The 24,006-nt window shown below is 44.0% G+C and overlaps 1 protein-coding gene across 1 annotated transcript in view; it reads right to left on the bottom strand.

The window, feature by feature from the left end:
- Positions 1-23,056, bottom strand: part of LOC129698944 (thrombospondin-type laminin G domain and EAR repeat-containing protein-like) — a 60,337-nt gene extending 37,281 nt beyond the window's left edge. Inside the window, exons 1-5 of the mRNA XM_055638432.1 lie at positions 20,934-23,056; positions 15,034-15,254; positions 11,804-12,042; positions 9,738-9,828; positions 6,322-6,478 (exon numbers count right to left, since the gene is read on the bottom strand). Coding sequence (XP_055494407.1) covers positions 6,322-6,478; positions 9,738-9,828; positions 11,804-12,042; positions 15,034-15,254; positions 20,934-21,015 — 790 coding nt within the window. The 5' untranslated portion in view covers positions 21,016-23,056. The remainder of the gene's footprint in view (positions 1-6,321; positions 6,479-9,737; positions 9,829-11,803; positions 12,043-15,033; positions 15,255-20,933) is intronic.
- Positions 23,057-24,006: the final 950 nt, after the last annotated feature.

The following is a 24,006-nucleotide window of genomic DNA, read 5'->3' as shown; positions in this document are numbered from 1 at the left end:
GACCTCTTTGCTCCTATACTCAACTCCTCTTGTTATAAACGCCAACATGCCATTTGCTTTCTTCACTGCCCGCTGTACCTGCATGCTTACTTTCATTGACTGATGAACAAGGACCCCCAGATCCTGTTGTACTTCCCCTTTTCCCAATTTGACACCATTTAGATAGTAATCTGCCTTCCTGTTTTTACTACCAAAGTGGATAACCTCACATTTATCCACATTAGACTGCATCTGCAATGCATCTGCCCACTCAACCAACCTGTCCAAGTCACCCTGCAATCTCATAGCATCCTCCTCACAGTTCACACTGCCACCCAGCTTTCTGTCACCTGCAAATTTGCTAATGTTACTTTGCAACCCTTCATCTAAATCATTGATGTATATTGTAAATAACTGCGGTCCCAACACCAAGCCTTGCGGCACCCCACTAGTCACTACCTGCCATTCTGAAAGGGACCCATTAATCCCTACTCTTTGTTTCCTGTCTGCCAACCAATTTTCTATCCATGTCTGCACTCCACCCTCAATACCATGTGCCCTAATTTTGCTCACTGATCACCTATGTGAGACCTTATCAAATGCTTTCTGAAAGTCCAGGTACATTACATCCACTGGCTCTCCCTTGTCCATTTTCCTAGTTACATACTCAAAATATTCCAGAAGATTAGTCAAGCATGATTTCCCCTTCGTAAATCCATGCTGACTCAGACCGATCCTGTTGCTGCTATCCAAATGTGCCGCTATTTCATATTTTATAATTGACTCCAGCATCTTCCCCACCACCGATGCCAGGCTAATTGGTCTATAATTCCCTGTTTTCTCTCTCTCGCCTTTCTTAAAAAGTGGGATAACATTAGCTACCCTCCAATCTACAGGAACTGATCCTGAATCTGTAGAACATTGGAAAATTATCACCAGTGCATCCACGATTTCTAGAGCCACTTCCTTAAGTACCCTGGGATGCAGACCATCAGGCCCTGGGGATTTATCAGCCTTCAGTCCCATCAGTTTACCCAACACCATTTCCTGCCAAATGTGGATTTCTTTCAGTTCCTCCGTCACCCCAGATCCGCTGGACACTAGTATTCCATTATCAGTTCTTTGATAGACTCTCAAATTATAAAAACAGCCTGTGTCCATGTGTAACAACAAGTGAATGACATACAAATTTGGTTTCTAAAATAAAAATAATTGACATGCTTTGGGTTATGTAGGTTGGAATGGGGCAAGCCGCTGGATCTCTGTGCCAAAGAAAAATAGTGAACCATTCCTTCTTACATCAACCTGACAGCTATTAACGTCACTATCTTATTAATTTTAGATTTATTTAATGAACGGAATGCAAATGATTTGTTGTGGGATCTGAACTCCCAACTCCATGTGATTAGTTTGTAATCCTGAATGACTATTCGTGTAACATTACACCCGGCTATCCTGGGGGAAGTGACTCATCTTGACGTTCAACTCCATCTCTCTAATTCTACGCCCTGTGTGACTCTAGGCTTATGCAATGACATTCAGGCAGTGAGCTCCCAAAGAGACATACTACATGCAGCAGCACTGCTTTCCTAGTGTGTGCACTTCACTAAAGTGTGTGGGCTGCTGAGCGCACTTTGCTATGCTCTAAGGTTGCATTTGCGACTGGAACAGTGAAAGAATTTAAAAAATGCTTGTCCTACCAACAACTAGCGAGCAGCCCTGAACTACTATCTACCTTAATGAAGACCCTCGGACTATCGTTGATCGGACTTTACTGGCTTTATCTTGCGCTAAATGTTATTCATGTTATTCCCTTTATCATGTATTTGTACACTGTGGATGGCTCGATTGTAATCATGTATTGTCTTTCCACTGACTGGTTAGCACGCACAAAGCTTTTCACTGTACCTTGGTACACGTGACGTTCAACTAAACTCAATAAAATAAGCTCCTGAAACATGGGTGTCATTATCATTGTTTCTCTTTGGGATTCAGATGGGAAAAGCACTCACTGCACACCCCATTCTTCTTGTAGTTAGGTTAATGTTCAGACAAGAAGCTGAGAGAGCATGCCTGTTGGGGTGCTGCCCTTTGAAATGACAGTGGTGGCACTGCATGCTGACTGATGTCATATCCGCCTGCCCAACACATGTCCGCTGGGCAATCTCTGCATTCTCACTTGCTGCATTTTACCCAGTGAACGTGTCCATACTTCAAATTTATTATCTGAATGGTGGCCGATTAGGAAAAGGGGAGATGCAACGAGACCTGGGTGTCATGGTACACCAGTCATTAAAAGTAGGCATGCAGGTGCAGCAGGCAGTGAAGAAAGCGAATGGTATGTTAGCATTCATAGCAAAAGGATTTGAGTATAGGAGCAAGGAGGTTCTACTGCAGTTGTACAGGGTCTTGGTGAGACCACACCTGGAGTATTGCGTACAGTTTTGGTCTCCTAATCTGAGGAAAGACATTCTTGCCATAGAGGGAGTTCAGAGAAGGTTCACCAAACTGATTCCCGTGATGTCAGGACTTTCACATGAAGAAAGACTGGATAGACTCGGCTTGTACGCGTTAGAATTTAAAAGATTGAGGGGGGATCTTATAGAAACTTACAAAATTCTTAAGGGGTTGGACAGGCTAGATGCAGGAAGATTGTTCCCGATGTTGGGGAAGTCCAGAACAAGTGGTCACAGTTTAAGGATAAGGGGGAAATCTTTTAGGACTGAGATGAGGAAAACATTTTTCACACAGAGAGTGGTGAATCTCTGGATTTCTCTGCCACAGAAGGTAGTTGAGGCCAGTTCATTGGCTATATTTAAGAGGCAGTTAGATGTGGCCCTTGTGGCTAAAGGGATCAGGGGGTGTGGAGAGAAGGCAGGTACAGGATACTGAGTTGGATGATCAGCCATGATCATATTGAATGACGGTGCAGGCTCGAAGGGCCGAATGACCTACTCCTGCGCCTATTTTCTATGTTTCTTTGTTTCTAAATACCATTTTAGGGCCAAACACCTTTCATCGCTTTGCCAAATTCATTCATTGCTTTGCAAAACTGGAACAATCAATCTGAATTTTGCAGCATTGGTATCAAACTTCCATGAAAACCCTAATGCTATAAAGAAATGCTATTATGTCAGGTAAAATATATATCTATCCATTACATTCAGCAAAGTAAAATAACCCAAGATAGTTCATGGAAATGTTATTAGCCAGCCGCTTGAGAAATTAGCACAGAAATGACGGTTTTTAGGGTTTTTTTAGGAGGAAAAGTGCTGGAGTTATCCCTGAGCCTAGGGTTTGGGCAGCTGAAGGCACATTGCAAATGGGAGGCAAATAAAAACACTGGCGATCAATTGGTCAGAGTTGAGGAATGTAGACAGCTCCAAACAACACAGGCCTGAAGATGACACAGATAGGGATGGGCATAGCCACAGATATTGCGGCCTTTAAAATACCCTACAGTGAGGGAGTGCCGCATGGTAAGTGCAATTGGTCTCTGGGAGTGAAACAGCTTCATGACTCAGACCCACAGACTTCCTGAACGTTATTGAAAGCGATAATGACCCGGAGCAACCCTGAATATTCTTTACAGGTTGCCAAAGGAAATATGAGCAGCAAAGTCTGAGAATACTTCCAAATCTAACATTGTTTAAATAATATGCAATCTTCTTTTTTTCCCCCTCATCCACTGTATACTGCATCTGCCATGTTTTAGACCACTCATCAATTTGTCTAAGATGCTTTGAAAGCTCTTGTTCATAATCCCACCCAGTTTACAGTCATCAACGAGCTGAGAAATAATACTTTCCTATAATTGCTTACCTCTAGGAATAATAGCAGATACCCAACCACTGGTCCCTTGATACCCCACTAGTTATCATATTCCTCCCAAAAAAGACACACTTAACCCTAGTCTTCGATTCTCTTGAACATCAAAAAAACGGAGGAGCTGATCATGGACTTTAGTAGGGCACATCATCCGAGGACGTACACTCCATTGAGGATAAATGGGGATCCTGTGGATGGGGTGAACTGTTTTAAATATCTGGGAGTCCACATCTCTGAGGATATGACATGGGCATCACACGCCTCAGCACTCGTGAGTAAGGCAAGGCAGCGCCTTTACCACCTCAGGCAATTGAGGAAATTCAGAGTGTCTCCGAGGATCCTCCAGTGCTTCTACGCAGCGGCGGTGGAAAGCATCTTGTCCGGGAACATTACCATCTGGTTCGGGAATTGCTCTGCCAAGGACAAGAAGGCTCTGCAAAGAGTAGTGCGTTCGGCCGAACGCACTATGGGAACTTCACTAACCCCCCTGCAGGAACTATACAACAGGAGGTGCAACTCCAGAGCAAATAAAATCATGGGAGACCCCTTCCACCCATGCAACGGACTGTTCCAGCTGCTACGGTCAGGCAAACGCCTCCGTTGCCATGCGGTGAGAACAGAGAGGTTGAGAAGGAGTTTCTTCCCAGAGGCAATTCGGACTGTAAACGCCTATCTCACCAGGGACTAACTCTACAGAACGTTTTTCCTTCCATTATTTATTATGTAAAAGAATATATGTGTTATGATTGTGTTTATAATTTGTTTGGTTGTTTTGTTGTTTGTCTTTTGCACAAAAGTCCACGAGCATTGCCACTTTCATTTCACTGCACATCTCGTATGTGTATGTGACAAATAAACTTGACTTGACTTGACTTGACTTGATTCCTGCCTGTCAGACAATATTTAATACATGCCAGTACATTAACCCTAATTGCCTGTGGTTTAACTTCATGCACTATCATTTTAAGTTTCCCGAGAATCCAACTCAACCACATCTGCTGAATTTCCCTTATCTATTCTATCAGTTATATTTGCAAAACAAAAATCCATTGGGTTTGTCACACATGATTTCCATGTTGACTTTGCTAATTCCCATTGATATTTTCTAAATGTTGTTATCTCATCCTCGAATAACCTCCAGCATTTTTCCGGCTAAGTGATCTGTATTTTGCTGTCTTCCTTCTCCATTTGTATTTAAACAGTGGGATTATATGTGTCATCTTCAAATCTATGGGAACTCACCCAGTTCTAGAAAACAATGCATCTACTATTTACATAGTTAAATCCTTCAGTAATTTGGGATGGGAATGTTGAAGATTGGGGAATGTCAATGGAACTAATCCAAGTGATGAAGATAAGTAATTGACTTACTTCCCTGGCACCAGTGTGTTGTAATATGAAGACCACATTGTCCCTGTGCTCCCTGGTTCAACTGTAATTGTAACTGTAGTTCAACTGTTGGTTTGCACACCAACGCCTCTACTTCCTTAGAGGGCTTAGGAAGTTTGGCATGTCCCCCACAACTCTCTCCAACTTCTACAGATGCACCATAGAAAGTATTTTATCAGGATGCATCACAGCTTGGTTTGGGAACAGCTCCATCCAAGACCGCAAGAAATTGTAGCAAATTGTGGATGCAGCCCAGACCGTCACACAAACCAACCTTCCTTCTATTGACTCCACTTATACCTCACGCTGCCTCGGCAAGACCAGTAGCATAATCAAGGACGAGTCGCACCCTGGCCACCTTCCTCCTCTCCCATCAGGCAAAAGGTATAGAAGTGTGAAAACACACAGATTCAGAGGCAGTTTCTTCCCAGTCTTTTCAGGCAACTGAATCATCCTACCACAACCAGAGAGCAATGCTGAACTACTATATACTCTTTGATGACCCTTGGACTATCCTTGATCAGACTTTGCTGGCTTTAGCTTGCACTAAACGTTATTCCCTTATGTATCTATACACTGTAAATGGATCGATTGTAATCATGTATAATCTTTCTGCTGACAGGTTAGCATGCAACAAAAGCTTTTCACTGTACCTTGGCGTGATGATAAAATTAAACTGAAACTGAAATGGTCCAAAATGACCTGGAGTGCTCCGTAAGGAGCATTGAATGGGAATAATGCATTGGGGAATGGCATTATCCCTTCGACCTGAAGTAGAAATTGCGCTTGGGATGCAAGATCCACTCACAATCAGTCAAATTTCCAGAGGGATGCAAAATGACCTGAAAATGATCTTAACCACATTTCTCGCTGGGGAAGAATTAATTTTCGATTATCTAAGGCAGGATGTCAAGAACTATTGTCGTCTTTATTGCTAGAGAGTAGGTCTATGGACCCAGTGACCTGTGACCTGTGACATCCTCCAGCCCTTGCTGGTGCATGTACCTGTCGTCTCAGTTGCAATCTGTAAGGTCTTCCGTGTCCATGGACGCCCAATCCCCAGTCGGAACAAACTCATCCCACGTGCATGAAGAAACAGTACTTGATCCGATAACTCCTCCTTACCGTATGGGTATTTCAAAATGTCGTTGTCCAAGGGCCGGAGCGGGAGCTCCGTCAGTATCTTCGGGATGGAGATTGCTGCTAGTCTGGGAGTGTGACTTGGACAGATCCTTGGGGTGGCATCAGATCCCGGTAACAGCACCAGCTGCCTCAGTAACCCCTGCAGCACAATACATGAAGCACTTTTAAAATACCTCCTCTTCCCATTCCACCACCGTCCCTTGATCACTGTTATTACTCTCATGCCTTCCATATTGTTCCAGAAATATGTCAGTCTAGCCTGGATTTGTCTATCCTATCTTCACAGTTCCTTTCCTCTAACTCAAGCCTTTAACTGAGAGGATCACCAGGAAAACTCATCTGGTTTGGTGTCTTGCCGACGTGGTCATGGCTCTTCAATATTAACTGGGAGGGAAGTATGTTTTGAGGACTTTATTTGTCAGTACTTTTTCAAGTTACAGCTGTTGTAGAAAACAGGAGGCAGTGGTAATGAATTATGAAGGGGATTTGACAAGAGAGACACTGAGAAGGGCGTGCAAGGGCATTCAAAATGAGGGCCCATAAATATGTCAGCAATAAATCCAACCAGTAATTCAGGAACACAACCTTGCTCAGGAGAATGGTTGGAATGTGGAACCAACCAATGTGTGGACTGGGTGAGAAAATCATTGAAAAGGAAATTGATGAAGTATAAGTGAGTGAAACGGATAGATGGGTCTGCGATAGGACATGTAGTGAGATGGGAAGAGACTGGTATGGATCAGGCACATTAGCAGAGGGCAGTTTCTGGGCTGTAAAATCAGTTCAAGGTGAAAATGACACTGATTTTTAAAAATCCTGGTGGGGACTGGCTGTAGCGCCCAGGTCAGCTCGCCTGCCCCACACTCCAAAGACGTGCAGGTTTGTAGGTTAAGTGCTTCGGTAAATTGTAAATTGCTGATAGTCCAGCGGTGCCGGAAGGTGCTCGTGTACGGGGTGATTGCGGTGGGCCAAAGGACCTGCAGTTCCCAGGTCGGCTCGCTTCTCCCAGGTCTGGTTGCAGTTCCCAGATCACCTGCGTGCCCCGTGAATGGCTGTAGCGCCCAGGTCGCCTGCGTGCATGCCCCGGGAGTGGCTGTAGCGCCCAGGTCGCCTGCGTGGCCCGGGAGTGGCTGTAGCGCCCAGGTCGCCTGCGTGCCCCGGGAGTGGCTGCACTTCCCAGGTTGCGAAAACTAATTGAAAAACAAAACGGCCGCGGGCCGGATGATTTTTTTTTACGAGCCGTGGTTGCCGATCCCTGTCCTAGATGTCAGGCCTCATTGTGTAATGAATTATGAAGTTTTAAAAGCGATGTTTTAAAACCCATGTTTTAAAAGCGATTTCCGCCCATGCAGTGGCCTTGATCAGATGTGTGCAAATTTTGATAAGCAGATCACCCATTAATATATTCTCTTCTTCTAGATAACAGCATTGTTAATGTTGTGCAGTCAGTTGATGAATCAGCATTTGACATGGAATTCAACATAATTGGGAGCTTAATCATCCTCAAACATCAGAGGCTACAGTGTTCACTATATATTATTTTTCTTATGCAGTCCCTCGAGAACAAGGATAAGTTGCCTCCTCTCTGGCTCTGTGGGTTCCAAAGTGTTCAATGAATTGAATGTGGAAAGCACAAGTGTGGGCAGGGAGGTGGATGGTAGTTTGTGAGGTGCTGTGATCCTTCCAAACTTCACCCAGGGCTGGTGCAAGGGCTCAAGGCTCTTGATGCCATCCCAAATGCTCCTTCTCCACTCTGATTCGTTATCAACCAGAGATCAACCAGAGACCAGCGAATGGTATGTTAGCTTTCATTGCAAAAGGATTTGAGTATAGGAGCAGGGAGGTTCTACTGCAGTTGTACAGGGTCTTGGTGAGGCCACACCTGGAGTATTGCGTACAGTTTTGGTCTCCAAATCTGAGGAAGGACATTATTGCCATAGAGGGGAGTGCAGAGAAGGTTCACCAGACTGATTCCTGGGATGTCAGGACTGTCTTATGAAGAAAGACTGGATAGACTTGGTTTATACTCTCTAGAATTTAGGAGATTGAGAGGGGATCTTATAGAAACTTACAAAATTCTTAAGGGGTTGGACAGGCTAGATGCAGGAAGATTGTTCCCGATGTTGGGGAAGTCCAGGACAAGGGGTCACAGCTTAAGGATAAGGGGGAAATCCTTTAAAACCGAGATGAGAAGAACTTTTTTCACACAGAGAGTGGTGAATCTCTGGAACTCTCTGCCACAGAGGGTAGTTGAGGCCACTTCATTGGCTATATTTAAGAGGGAGTTAGATGTGGCCCTTGTGGCTAAGGGATCAGGGGGTATGGAGAGAAGGCAGGTACGGGATACTGAGTTGGATGATCAGCCATGATCATATTGAATGGCGGTACAGGCTCGAAGGGCCGAATGGCCTACTCCTGCACCTAATTTCTATGTTTCTATGTTTCTATTCCCTGCAGTCGTAAGGAGGTTGGACTTCTTAAGAAATCTTTGAGCACAACCTTGAATCTTTTTCTCTGTCTACCTGGGAAGCTGCTTGTTGACAGAACTTGGAATGGAGGGTCTGTTTTGGAAGTCTGGTATCAGGCATGTGAGTGGTGTGACCTTCCCAATGAGGGTCTCAACATCAAGAACGTTGGGCGACATAGGTTTGCTTATCCTTCCCCAAAATTTGGAAAGTTTTGTGGATACAGCAATGGCGGTATATTCCAGAGCCTTGAAGTGCCTAATGTAGACAGTACAAATCTCAGGAGCCTATAGGAGAGCAGGGATTCCTGTTGTCTGACAGTGAGTTTTGTGCCTTGAACTTTTAATAAACTTTCCCTCAATAGATTAAAGGCTGTGCTGGGAGGATATGGTGTGAATCTGATCGCTGATGTCTGCCTTTGTCTGGTGGTAACTCCTGAGGTTCCACTTTGTCCAGAGCCTTGTTTTTAACATTTATTTTCCGAGAGCAGTTGCTGCAGAAAAAAGGTTGGTCAGGGCCTCAGTTTTGCTGATGTTGAGTGTGAGGCCCATCCTTCCAAAGCTTTGGTGAAAGAGTCAGTGATATATAGGAGGTTGGTCACTGAGCGTGCGTGAATGGAAGCATCGTCAATATATTGCAACTCAAGGCTCGAGTGTCCTTGGTTCTGCAGTGTTCTTGCCATGAGTAGCTGAGAGTTAAGGCAAGTTATTGGAACTGACTAAAGTGATGCCAATGGTATGCAATGATCATCTGGACTATTCAAGACCCTTGTGGTTCCCTTGACATGTTCAACATGATGAGCCAGACGCTGGACTATCAGGATTTCCAAATGATTGGATCGCAGATTATCAGAATTTCATTGGTTTATATATTTCACAGTCATAAATCTCATACACTTTAACCCTGATCTGTATCCTGCCCACAGACACTTACTGTAAACAGTGCCTTCCGTCGCCTCCGGTTCCCAATGTAAAATCGAGATCTTGCCGTGCTTAAATATTCTGGAAAGGGAACGTCCATATACCTGCGGAAAGTACAGTTTCTATTTATACAGGTGCAGCATGACAAGGTTTTCAGAGGAACAAATAGGTGAAATCCAGGCACATCATTGGGGACACATGTGTAAATTCTGGCAAGTTCCCCAAAAAAGGTGAATCAATAAGAGTAATAGAGAGAGAGAGTCAGAAGAAGAGAGGGTGTACCTGTGTGTGGGAGAGACAATGTGTGAGAGCGACAGGGGGGGATTTGAGAGTGAGTGAGAATATATTTGTGTGTGTGAAAGAATGTGAGAGAGAGAGAGACAGCAAGCGACAAAGAAAGTGAGCGAGAATAAGTGTGAGAGAGAGAGAGAAGGAGAATGAAAATATGTGTGAGAGCAGGAGAGATTATGTGTATTTGTGTGTGACAGTGAGTGATAGATATAGAGGAAGAGGAAGAGGAAGAGGCAGAGAGAGTGAGCAAGAATGTGTGTGTGCGTGTTGAGAAAGAGTGATCGAGTGAGAGAGGGAGTGACTGGGAGCATGTGTGTGAGAGAGATACTGAGACAGCGATAGACAGGATCAAAAGAAGAAAAGAGGTGGGAGAGAGTGGGAGGGGGAGAGGGGGATGAGAGAGAGATAAAACAGAGAGAAAAATAATAAAATGTAATGCTATCCTGACTAAAAACTAATCACAGTTCAGAGAATTGTCTCAATTAGATCACATCATATTGCTCCACACTTAAGGGACTATAAGGGGCATTCACCTTATCCCCTTTATCATGTATCTGTACACTGTGGATGGCTCAATTGTGATCATGTATTCTTTCCGCTGACTGGTTAGCAGCAAAAAAAAGCTTTTCACTGTACCTTGGAACACGTGGCAATGAACTAATAAACTAAACTAAACTAATAAGTCTAGTCCATACAATATATCCTTAAAAAACCTTGCTGTTCACCTGTTCATGTGGAGGTAATCATGCCTGTGCTAGTTTTTTTTAACAAAACTACCTTCAAGGTCTTGAAGTATTTTTTCCAATGTAATAATTAATTTTCTTTTCATAATTATTATGTATTCAATTTTTCATATAATACATTCCAGATGACACAAACCCTGATTAAAACAAATCTTTTAATCTCTCGTTTAGTTTTGTTAACCACTTGCCTAGTCTGTTTACTGCCTTATATATTAGCAAAACCCTACTACCTAAGAACAGAATATTGTTGTTTTAAATATATTAAACAATTCATAAATAGTGTGCCAGTAAATGTTTTATCCCAGTGCCTGAGTGCAGAAATTTATATTGGCACAGGAGGTCTAAGTCTTGTTTGTTAATGTGTTAATGACAGAGTTGACACACACAGGTCCTTTCCTTCACATCCTCTGCGCTGCTGGAGCGCATGAAGGGAATGAGGTAAATCTGCTCAGTTGCTTGTGTGAAACCATGGCGGTAGCATTATGGTTAAGTTACTGGACCAGCAGCCAAGACCACGTAGACAAAAGTTCAAATCCCACCACAGCAAGCAAGGAAATTTAAATAATTAATTGGATGCAATTAAATCTAGTCTCCGTCCCAGACACGATAAACCGACTGGAGCTCTGGAAATAAATCTGCCATCCTTACCAAATGTGAGTCCAGACTCATCAATGTAGTTGAACTAACTGCCTCCTCAGTTCAGTGGCAAGTGAGGATAAACGATAAAGGCTGCCATTTCCAGAAATGCCTGCCTGCTGAGCATAACTGGATTAAAACTGAAAATGAATCACTGTAAGTATATTCTTGGGACAGGAGTAGTGAGGAATGAGGACTAGAGCCTGGAATGGTGGTAGTTGGGTTTGGAGAGGATAGTTTGTGGAAGGATCGAGTCAAGGATTAGCTGCTAAATTGGAGGTGGTTGGTACTCAAAGGTTGGGTGGGGAAGTAGATGGTTGGAGTTAGGCAAGACTGGTTGGGCAAGAAATGCAAACTGGAGAGGTCTAGCTGTTGCAACCTTGGACAGAGAGCATTGAGACTTACTCACATTTCAATGGGAGGGCAGCAGTCCACGATGAGAGATACAAAGTTGGCCGACACAGCCAGCACCAAGGTGTGCCACTGGCGGTCAGCCAGGTAGACATCTTGGAATGATATCCGCTTCTTACTGCTGTTGGACAGGTCGCTGTGGGCAAACTCCAGGTGGACCTTGTCAGGAGAGATCCTCAGCCCCAGCAGCATGTGGTTTAAGTTCTCCTGGAGCAATGTGAAGATATATTCGTTTGTCTAGAATGCAAATGAAATTTACACAATTACCAGCAAGATTCCCAACGTATCTACAAGGCCACTTTCTTTGATAGATCAACAACAGCAACCCACGGATCTTTAGTTCAGTTTAGTTTAGAGATACAGCATGAAAACGGGCCCTTTGACCCACCAAGTCCATCACCCATTCACACTAGTTCTACGTTATCCCACTTAATTATCAACTCCCGACACACTCGGGCAATTTACAGAGGGCAATTAACCTACAAACTCACACGTCTTTGGGCTGTGGGATGAAACCGGGGCACCTAGAGAGAAAACACATGTGGTCACTGGGAGAACATGCAAACTTCATGCAAACAGCACCCGGGGTCAGGATCTAATCTATGTCTCTGGTGGTGTGAGGCAGCAACTCAGCATCTGAATGATTGTGAGCTCACCCCAGCTCTAGTCTGAGGCATGCACAGAGCAGCATTGATGCAGATTTAATCTGCATTCAGGCAGTCACAGTGGCACAGCGATAGAGTTGCTGCCTTACAGCGAATGCAGTGCCGGAGACCCAGGTTCGATCCCCGACTACAGGTGCTTGTCTGTACGGAGTTTGTACATTCTTCCCGTGCCCTGCGTGGGTTTTTCTCTGAGATCTTTGGTTTCCTCCCACACTCCAAAGACGTACAGGTTTGTAGGTTAATTGGCTTGGTAAATGTAAAAATTGTCCCGAGTGGGTGTAGGATAACGTGTGGGGAACGCTGGTCGGCGCGGATCTGGTGGGCCGAAGGACCTGTTTCCGCGCTGTATTTCTAAACTAAATCCTTTCAGGTACAATGTTGGCTGCCCCCACAAATGAATGCAAGAAATCTCCCAGGAATATCTGATGAAAAGCAGAGGCAAGACTTGCCTTGATTGGTAACCAACATGATTGCTCATTGCACTTGCAAGACTTCCCTGTGTGTCATTAGTGATTTGTCAACATTTTGCTTTGACATGAAGGGTTCTATAAATGTGTCTTTATCTATATCTCCTACAACAACAGACACACAGCACAGGACCAGACCATTCAACCCATAATATCTGTGCCAAACATGGTCAAGCTGAACTAACCCCCAATGCCTGCATGTGATCCATATCCTTCCATTCTCTGCATAATCAAGCACATGTCTTGTGGCCTCTTAAACGGTCACTATTGTATCTGCTTCCACCACCACCCCCGGCAACATGTTTCAGACACTCACCACTCTCTGCATAAAAAATTACCCCACACATCTCTTTTAAACCTTCTCCCTCGGACCTTAAAACTATGCCCTATGGTCTTTGACATGTACACTCTGGGAAAAAAGTTCTGACTCTCTCACCTTCCATGCATCACATAATTTTATATATATATATGATTTTATATATCTGACACCTTCAGAGAAAACAATCCAAATTGTCCAATCTCTCCTTGTAGCCACAATACCTTTATTAATACCTTTTAATCTGGGCAGCATCCTGGTAAACCTCTTCTAAACCTTCTCCAAAGCCTCTGCATCCTTCCTGAAATGAGGCAACCAGAACTGCATAGAATGCTCCAAATGTTGCCTAACCAATGTTTTAGAAAGCTGCAACGTGACGTTCTGATTCTTATTCTCAATGCCCTGACTGATGAAGGCAAGCATACCATACCATACCATACCATACCATACCTAACCCTTTACCACTCCATGAAACCTGTCTTGCCACTTTCTCCTACTAGCTTAATTCTCTTACAAAGCACAGCTTTTGTCAAGAGACCTCATTCAGGGTGAAAATCCCGATGGTTTCTTTAACAACTGATTTCGGAATCATCTAGTCCTAATGAGATACAGCAGGAAAAAATGTAATTTGGTGCATTGAGTCCACACCATCAACCATCCACACTAATCCTATATTGATCTCATTTTTATCACACTTCTATTAACTTCCTCCAGATTCTACCATTCACATGCACACCAGGGATAATTTACAGCAGCCAATTAACCCACCAACTTATATGTGTTCAGGATGTGAGTGGAAACCGGAGGATACCAACCATATCACTGGGTGCTAACTCCACACAGACTATGCCTGAGGCCAGGAGAAATCCTGGGTCTCTGGCACTACTAGCTGTGCCACTGCATAGCCCTGTGCTGCCTCTGCCACTGTTTGAATTAGAAAGTACCTCACAACCTCCTTTCACCCCAGTCAAGTGCATTTTCCTTGCAGTTTGAATACGCACATTATCAGGAGTGGATAATGATAAAAGACTGGAACTTGGAATTGTTCTGATCGGCTATCTCTGACTCGTCCAACTCAGGTCCACTCAGCCACCACAGAACAGGCTCACTATCACAAGATCACATGGCAGGGAAGCAGTGGCAACATACCAAAGTCACCATGAAGGCCTCCATAGTTCCTCACCTGATCTCCTCCCCCGGCATCTCAGAGCTCTACAATCTCTCAAAGTTAGATAATATGCTTCTTTGTTACTTTTCGCATTTTCCTACATTATATTCCATTTGTTAGATCTTTCTCCATTTTCTTGACCTATCTACATAACCTTTTATGTTCTTTGCACAGATGACCTTCCTACCTATGTTTGCATTGTGCACCCATCTGCACTGTCTGCAACTTATCAAAGCACGACAAAGCAATGCGTAAATGACTAGATGATCTGTTTATTGTGATATTAGCCAATGGCTAGGAGATCAGAAAGAACCATCTTTGCCCTTCTTCAAATAGCGCCATTGAATCTTTTGTCTGGGAGCAATAATATCTCAATCCGAAGGCAAGACCCTCAACAGCACAGGACTTTGTTTGACCCCGAAATGGGACTTGAACCCACAATCTTCACAATCATCTGCTGATCACAATCATGTTTCACCTAAGCACACCTGTCAAATTTTCATTCCTCAATGTTCAACTTCAGTTCTTTTGACAATAACTAAGTAGTTAGTAAGTGTACTCTGACAAGCAGTTTGTTAATCTCCCATTGGTTGTGTTCATTTTTGGAAGTACCTTTAATCTCAAGCTGTTCACTTTCAGGGTGAGAACAATGGAGAATTCAGCTGGGAAGTAATGGCAGACCTTGAAGATGAGAGAGGCGGAGAAGCTGACTGCCTTCATATCCTTATTGAATCGCAGCCCACGGACTCCTTGTTCCTGGACCATCCTGACTCCATATATCTCCATTCGAGAGGCTTCAGCAATTTCTGATAGGAGATCCAATGGCTGTAAATCTAAAAATGAGTGATCAATATTAATGATAGAAATTAAAGGACCTCAATCCAGGAACTGTAATTTATAGCAGTGTTGGAATCATTCTCAGCATTATACAGCACAGAAACAAGTTCTTTGGTCCAGCAAATCCATACCAACCATTAGGCACCATTTACAGAAACCCTTGTCTAATCCCACTTTTTATTCTCCTCATATTCCCAACAAACACTCCAGATTCTACCACTCACCTGTTTACTAGGAGGAATTTATGGGAAGCAATTAATCAACCAACTCACCTGTCTATGGGACATGGGGGGAAATCCACAGACCGAGAGGAAATCCATGCAGTTATTGGGAGAAAATGCAAACTCCACACTAAAGGGCAAATCGAACCAGTTTGTGTGTGGCCTCATTTAGGCAATGGGGTTGATATGGGAATGGGAAGAGGAATTAAATGATTAGCATCCAAGATCCAAGCAAGCCTTGGTGGACAGGGAACAAGTGTTCAGCGAAATGGTTGTGTAGTCTACACTTGGTCCCGCCGATGTAAAGGAGGCATTGTTCGTGCCGTTATCCAATTTCTTAGTGATGTAGTAGCTATTTTCAGCAGCAGCTTCACACCATCCACAGTAGGCTTATCATTTTAGAACTATTGTAATTTTGATTGAACTTGTGCTTGTGCATAGAGTAAAAAATGTTTCCAGAGATGTTACAGGACTTCAGATGTTTGGGACCGTGTTCTGAATGAATCAAAATTGAACACTCAAACATTTTGGTCATGGCTTCAGGTTAAGCCTGACTGTGGCAACCTTTAGGGTCCCATAAGATGCAACTTTATCTGCCCTCTGGCAGATCTCCTCTGTAAACACTAGTTATGCCTGGCTCACACCAATTACCATTCAAATTACTCTTTAGCTTGGATTCAGGTTGATCAATGCCCTGATTTAAAGATTATTATTTTACAAAATGCCTTCAGAGCCTGGCCTGTTCCAGTTACGTGACTTCATCCAAATCTATTCTCATCGGTGGTCTCTGCAGTGTTCCAGATACATTAGCTGTAAGCCAACAGACAAGACTGTATGGATAATGTGGCTGAGATATCATCACCACACTGCAACCACATTCCCATATGTTGCAGATTATCAGTATATTTGAACAAGGGAGCCTTTCTCTAGATTAATTTAAATCATTTGACTCTGTTGAGGAGATGGCAGTCTTGCAGCCGGGCTGGAACAAGATGGATAGAGGGGTGGATAGATCTGGAGATCAAATCCTAAGAGTTATTGCAAGATTGACAGGCCCAGTGGTACATCCAGTGCATCAAATCATATGAAAGGGTCTGTTGATGGAGATCTTAGGAGAAGGCTAATAACAATTGTCCATCCAGCATTTTTAGCTAAAGAATTGTCATGAATTCATCACCCTTTCCTTTTGCATATATACTGAACTTACCAACATTGAGGAAGTGGTAATTTCAATGAAGTCATCCTCATCTGTTGGTTGTTTAAATGCCAGTTGTCACGCGTGATTGATCTTTTGGAGCTTTCCTGTGAGATTAGTTGTGAGATTGCACAACTTTCTCTTTGTTTCCACTGTTTAACAATTGTAATTTGGCCTCACCAGCTTCACCTAGTACTATCCCTCCATATTCTGCTGGATTCCTCAGGAGTTCCTGGATTGCAGGTAAGAGTGGAGATACTGCAGGGCAGTGAGATTATAGATTGTGTGAACTAAGATTCAAGCAATAACATCTGTTCTGACTGAAGGCCACAGAGCAAGATGGAGGATATCACAAGAAATAGCCCTGCCCCAAAACATCATCTGTCCATTTCCCTCCACAGATGCTACCTGACCCACTGAGTTCCTGAGCATTTGTTTTTCCACTCAAGATTTCAGATGGAATTTCATCTCTGAAGGACTTTGTGGATTAACTCCTACCAATGTACAGCACTTTATGGCAACTGCAGTTGTTTAAAGTGCTTTATAAATAAAGTTATTATTATTATTATTATTATTATTATTATTATTATTATTAAATCGTCAGCTGTGACAGGTAGATTGGTGAGGATGAGTTCAAGAAGGTTTATCCCTCATGTTCCAGGTGGATTGCACCAGTTCGGGATGGTGGCCAACCATCACCTTCACCAGGGCAACCATGATGGGCAATAAATGCTGTCCACATCCAGAAAATGAACAACAAATAATATTAACAACAAATAATATATTTTTTGCAAGTATCTTACTATAGCCCCTCTATAGCTTACTATAGCTGGATGATCAGCCATAGTCATATTGAATGGCGGTGCAGGCTCGAAGAGCCGAATGGCCTACTCCTGCACCTATTTTCTATGTGTTTATGTTTCTATGCTCTCTGTAGCATATGTTAGCTCTATTGTCACATTCTATATGTGTCATGATGACATTTTGCAACATTCAGTGACACTTGTCATTGAAATATTTTGCCACATATTGCCTCCTTCTCATACGTCATTTCCCATACATTTACATTTTCCAATAACATCTTTATATTTCTTATTTTGCCCTGCCAATCTATGTGTTTACTCACTTTGACCTATTGCAGCATATATTGCCCTTTCTTGTAAACACACAATAAATGGTCTAATTTCCCACCTAGAATAATGTTGTAGCCTCATCCTCATCTGTGGCACTTGACTATTATTTCGTAACCACATCACAACATATATGGTTCCTCTTTACTTGTGACATTGTATATTCATCTGACACGCTATTTTTTGACAAAATTCTGTTTAATGGGCCTATCACCCATTAAAAAAATTACATGAACTAGCAGGGAATGGAGGGATGTAGACCACATGCAGGGAGAAGTCCAGTTTAAATTGCCATCGTGGTCAGACATTATTGTCTAAAAAGACAGTTCCCGTGCTGTGTTGTTGTATCTTCTCTATCTACATGTGCTTACTAAATGGACACCAGTTACCTGACATCTACTGTACTTGCTTAGATTGTTCACTGGAAAGCTGGGTTGAATTTGCCCAAAATGTTCAACCCTGTGAGGACCCAGGAGGTTGAATGATATAATCAAGTCTGTGGAATTCAGACTCCTTGAAACTCTTGGAAAGATCTTCACTATAAGGCAAAGCCAGACCCTCAGCTGTAGAAGTCATCAACTTCCTATAACATTTCTGAATACGTCCAATGTTCCAAAGCAGATTAAGAATGAAATAAGCGATTAACACTTTTAAATGATATTAATTTAAATCATAAAATAATAAAAACATTATTAAAAATGTTTAAACATTCCTGCAAACACACAAGTTCATAAAATATATGTATTTATTTTTATGGCACATGCAAAATCTGCATCAAAATGAATGATCTTGTGAATGCTTTTCCATGTTTAGTCTGACAGGATCCTGGAGCAGTTTGCCTGGTCGAAAAGCCAGGGCAGTTCATGCTTCACTGCGGGATCCCATGCAGAGTCCATCAGTGGAACAAACTGACTGATTGACTAGCTGCAACCTGCCAGCAGGTTCAGGGCTTTCATTTTTTGGATGAAACTTCAAACCAGCTCTCTCGGGTAAATTTAAAGGTTTCATTGCACAGTTTCAAAGAACAGCAGGGGGGTGCGCAATCCGCAAACAAGATTTGAATTAAAGAAAATGGTTTATTAGCTCATTATCACAATGGTGTTTATGAGAGCTAACTGTGCATAAACTGGCTGCTCTACTCCTGATGTTATGTCAGTGACACAACAAAGACCACATTTCCAAAAGTGCTTCATTGACTATATAGCAAAATGAGTCATAGATATGAGAATATCTATATAAATTCCTTTGTCACCCATTCTTTCTGTAATTGTTGTGTCCTCACCCAGTTCACTGCATTTCTTTCATTCTCATGTCTTACATCATATATGGTCAGTAATATTCTCATCTGTTGTATACATGTTATTTCCTTTTACCTGCCACAGTGCGTACTGTCTCATCCCCCTCCTTTCACAGACTGTTCATTCACATTCTCACACCACAGTATTATTTACTCCTCCTCACTTGGACACACTTTGTGTGTTGTCTCCTCTTACCTGCTGAACTATTCTGTTTCATTTTCACCTGCCACACAATAAAATTATCCGGCTTTCACCAGCATTCATTCTGCTTTGTCTCATTCTCACCTGTAATGCAGTAAATTGTTTGATCCTCACTTCCAAACAGAATTGACAGATTGTAAAATTAAGTAATTTTGAGATAATTTTTTATATTATTTGATCAAACCTAATAATGGTTTAATTATTTACCATTTTTTAACGTTTTTATTTGATTTTGGCAGAGATGTTTAAAAGGTGTTACCAATGTATTGGTTGGCACATTGCGAGAGCTGCAACTGGGGTTTCCCCAGCCTGCCTGATGGGGTAAAGCCTCTATCCCCTGACCTGGTACAAACAAGTACCGAGAGACTGCCACCTCTTCCAGCACAATTCATCCCAAGACCACTTGGTAAACATTTTATTGCCTCATTCTCAACTGTCTGAAATATTTCCCAATTCTCGCATGCTATGCTGTGTTTTGCCTTGTCTCAGAGTGTTCTGTTGCATTCTCCCTGATTCTATTGACCCATTCTAACCTGTCATACGGAACACTGTACTGACCCCAACACGTCAGCTGTCTGTATATATACCCTCCACAGATGTTGCCTGACCCATTGAGTTCCTCGAACACTTTGTATTTTGCTCAAGATATGCAGTTCCTTGTGCCTCTACTGTATACTCACAGTTGTTGATTTGTTGTTACATGCTCACTCAACAGACTCATTCTGCCTGTTACACTATATATTGTAGATTGTACATTAATGTTGCTGGGTACCATTTATCCCTGCTGTCCATTATACTTCTAAGAGTTGGACTACCTACTACAGGCATCTCAAAGGACTAGAAAAATACCACCAAAGGTATATTCATGAGATCCTCCACCTTCACTGAAATGGACAAGAATACTTCCATCAGCATCTTCTCCCAGAGTGCAATCCTGGCATCGTGGTCCTAGATATTCAGCTGGACACGTTAGGACTAGCACATCATTCACACGCCAGAAACCAGACCCTCTTAAACTCACGCTCCATTTTGAGCGCTGTCACTGGAGATCGCCCAGGGAAGATGATTGAAGGGTGAGCTGCTGTCTCCGAGGAATCTCCTACTTAAGACCATTCAAAGTGAAAGGGGATGATTTGTGATGGGACGGGGATGTTGGGGGCCATGAGCAAGCGGGGAAGGAGCGCAGCAGCTGAGAAATAACCTAGTAACCTAACAGTGTGCCTGTGTGCGGAAGAGTCTGCGGTTTTTTCATTGCCACGCCAGACCTCAGGAAACCAACCGCCTCATTATCACCCGATACTCTCCTCACTGCATACGGCCACACAAGAGACTGTAGATACTGGTATCTTGAGTAAGGGGGGGAAATAGACAGGACGTTGCGGGTCCGTGCTCGTTGTCTATCTTCGGTGTAAACCAGCATCTGAATTTCCTTTCTACACATTGTGTCTATTCTCACAGAACTGAACGTTGCCCAGTCCTCGCTGATTGCGGTCATAATTCTCACCCGCCACGCTGACCAGTTGCCACCTGTCACTAGACGGGACCTCTTGCCCCTGTGTCAGTGTCAGTGTCCCCGTGTCCCCGTGTCCCCGTGTCCCCGTGTCCACACCCCTGGCCCCTGGGCGCTCACCTGTGCACGGTCCGTGCCTAACGGCCAGACTGACTTCCACTCCCAAGTGCAGGATCGCACAGATCATCAGGTAGGTAGACATCAGGACCCCTCAATCACATCCATAAACAGGAGCCCTCCTCTCCAACGCTCCGATCCCCCCGACCATCTCCTTCCGAAACCCCTCGGCTGTTCAGGCAGCACCCCCTCGCCTCCTTCATCACAGGCGAGGGCTGTCGGCGCTCAGGACTCCTGCTCCGACATCCCCACTGCCCGGGACGCGTCTCTGCTTGACCCAGCGACCATCTCTGTCCCCGGGCTGGCAGAAGGGGCGATGAGAGGGTGACGACCCTGCGTCTGCTTCACCTGGAGACTGGCGCGGCTCGGGAGAGTGAGCGATACTTGTGCTGGGCTGCTGTCAGCTGCTCCTTCAGATGGGAGTCCCGGCGGGTGGAGTGAGACGCGGGGCGCCCCGTCCTTCCTGCAGTGACATCAGCGATGTTCAATGACCCTCAGGCTGAAGCAGCTCCTTGTCGGGGCGTTGTGCGGGGTTCCCGTCCCTCCCGCAGTCCCTGGGAACAAGAGAGCTTCACCTCCAGACTGCTGCCAGCACCCAGTCACCGAGCGGCAGAGGAATCAATCCCCTTGTCTCCGTGTTTACAAACTCCTCCCGTCCCGCATCTACACGCTCAGTGAGTGACCACCACGGGCGATAAGGAGCCCCCCACTTCACTTGCGTTCAAAATGTAACACCGGCGAAAGCTCAAGAGGATGAAATAACAAAACAACGTCGCGTCTTTCCCTTCACCCGAATCTTCACGTCTAACGTTGTTTAGCAGCACACACAGTTCCCGGTGAAAGGGCTTGCCAGTCCAATAATGCATGCGAAGACACAGAATGAGCTACGCAGTGAGACTCACTCATTGACCAACAGCGATTATTTCCAAATATATATCCACTTCCACTACTGATCGCTGTATTACATAAAAATCACCTTGTTCCTACAAGTTATCGTCAATCAATGGTGATGGACCCACCCGCCGGTGGGAACAGTTTTTTTTAACTTCCTTTATAAAACTCGGCATATTGTTGAATGTACTGCATTCACTGTGGTCAGAGTCTCATAGAGTCATGCAGCACGGAAACGGGCCCTTCGGCTCATCTTGTCCATGCTGTATCTACGCTAGTCCATTTTGCTCGCGTTTAGCCCTCTCAGCCCTTTTTGATCCCTTACCTTGATTTTTAAAAAAGCCTCTGTGAATTCACCTTATCTTTTCCTTTATGGTCTTATACACCCCAGGAAAATCACCCCTCAGTCTTCTGTACTCCAAGAGATAAAGTCCTACCCTGCCCAATCTCTCCCTCTTGCTCAGGCCCTCCATTTCTGACAACATCCTCATAAATCTCTCTGCACCTTTTCCAGCTTAATGGCATCTTTCCTATGACAGGGTGACTATAACTGAACACAATATTCCAAATATGGCCCTGTATAACTGTAACATAACATCTCAACTTCTATATTTTGAAGGGTTCAAAGGTCTTTTATTGTCACGTGTACCAATTAAGGTACAGTGATATGCGAATTACCATACAGCCATACTAAAAAAGCAGCAAGACACATTACATAAAAGTTAACATAAACATCCACCACAGCGGATTCCCCACATTCCTCACTAATCTTCTTTCCTCATTTTTCTCCAGCAATCAGGGCAATCGAAGCTCCCGCAGTCAGCAGTCGAAGCCCCCGCGTCGGGGCGATCGAAACTCCTGCATCGGGGCGATCGAAACTCCTGCATTGGGGCGATCGAAGCTCCCGCGTCGGATCAGTCGATGCTCTCGTGTCGGAGCGGTCAAAGTGGCTTGGAGTTTACCAGAGACCACGAGGTCCATGATGTTAAAGTCCGCAGGCTCCCGCGGCAGAGCTCAGAGGTCGATCCCTGGCAAAGGGATCACAGGCTCCATAGGCTCCCGAAGTCGGAGCTCTCGAAGTCGGTCTCCAGCAAAGGCCGCCAACTCCTCGATGTCAGGCCGCAGTGTGGAAGGAGATACGATACAGAAAATAATCACATTTCCATCGAGGTAAGAGATTTGAAAAAGTTTCCACCAAACCACTCCCCCAACGCCCCCATAAAAAAAGCTAAAGAACACAAAAAACATACATTTAACACATACTAAAAAAACAACGAAGAAGAAAGGGACAGACAGACTGTTGACGAGGCAGCCATTCCCTGACTGATGAAGACCAACTTGTCAAAGATTTCTTCACCACCCTATCTACTTGTGAAACCAATCCGGCCCTTCAAGCCAGCACCTCAATGTGATCATGACTGATCATCCACAATCAGTACCCCGTTCCTGCCTTCTCCCCATAAGCCCTGGCTCCATTATCTTTAAGAGCCCTATCTAGCTCTCTCTTGAAAGTATCCAGAGAACCGGCAGAGAATTCCACAGACTCACAACTCTGTGTGTGAAAAAAATGTATCCTCATCTCTGTTCTAAATGACTTACCCCTTATTCTTAAACTGTGGCCCCTGGTTCTGGACTCCCCCAACATCGAGAACATGTTTCCTGCCTCTAGCATGTCCAAACCCGATAATAATCTTATATGTTTCAAAAAGATCCCCCTCATCATTCTAAATTCCAGAGTATACAAGCCCAGCCGCTCCATTCTCTCAGCATATGACAGACCCGCCATCCCGGGAATTAAACTTGTGAACCTACACTGCAATCCCTTAATAGCAAGAATGTCCTTCCTCAAATTTGGAGACCAAAACTGATCACAATACTCCAGGTGTGGTCTCACTAGGTCTCTGTACAACTGCAGAAGGACCTCTTTGCTCCTCTACTCTTGTTATGAAGGCCAACATGCCATTCGCTTTCTTCACTGCCTGGTGTACCTGCATGTCTACTTTCATTGACCGATGAACAAGGATCCCCAGATACTGGTGTGCTTCCCCTTTTCCCAACTTGACACCATGTAATCTGCCTGCCTGTTTTTGCTACCAAAGTGAATAATCTCACATTTATCCACATTAAACTGCCATCCACCGCCCACTCACCCAACCTGCCCAAGTCACCCTGCATTCTCATAGCA

This window comes from Leucoraja erinacea, chromosome 7, assembly GCF_028641065.1.
Source record: "Leucoraja erinacea ecotype New England chromosome 7, Leri_hhj_1, whole genome shotgun sequence".
In the NCBI taxonomy this organism is placed as follows: domain Eukaryota; kingdom Metazoa; phylum Chordata; class Chondrichthyes; order Rajiformes; family Rajidae; genus Leucoraja; species Leucoraja erinaceus.
The sequence above is the reverse complement of the archived record's forward strand: the minus strand, read 5'-3'. Positions and strand labels throughout refer to the sequence as shown.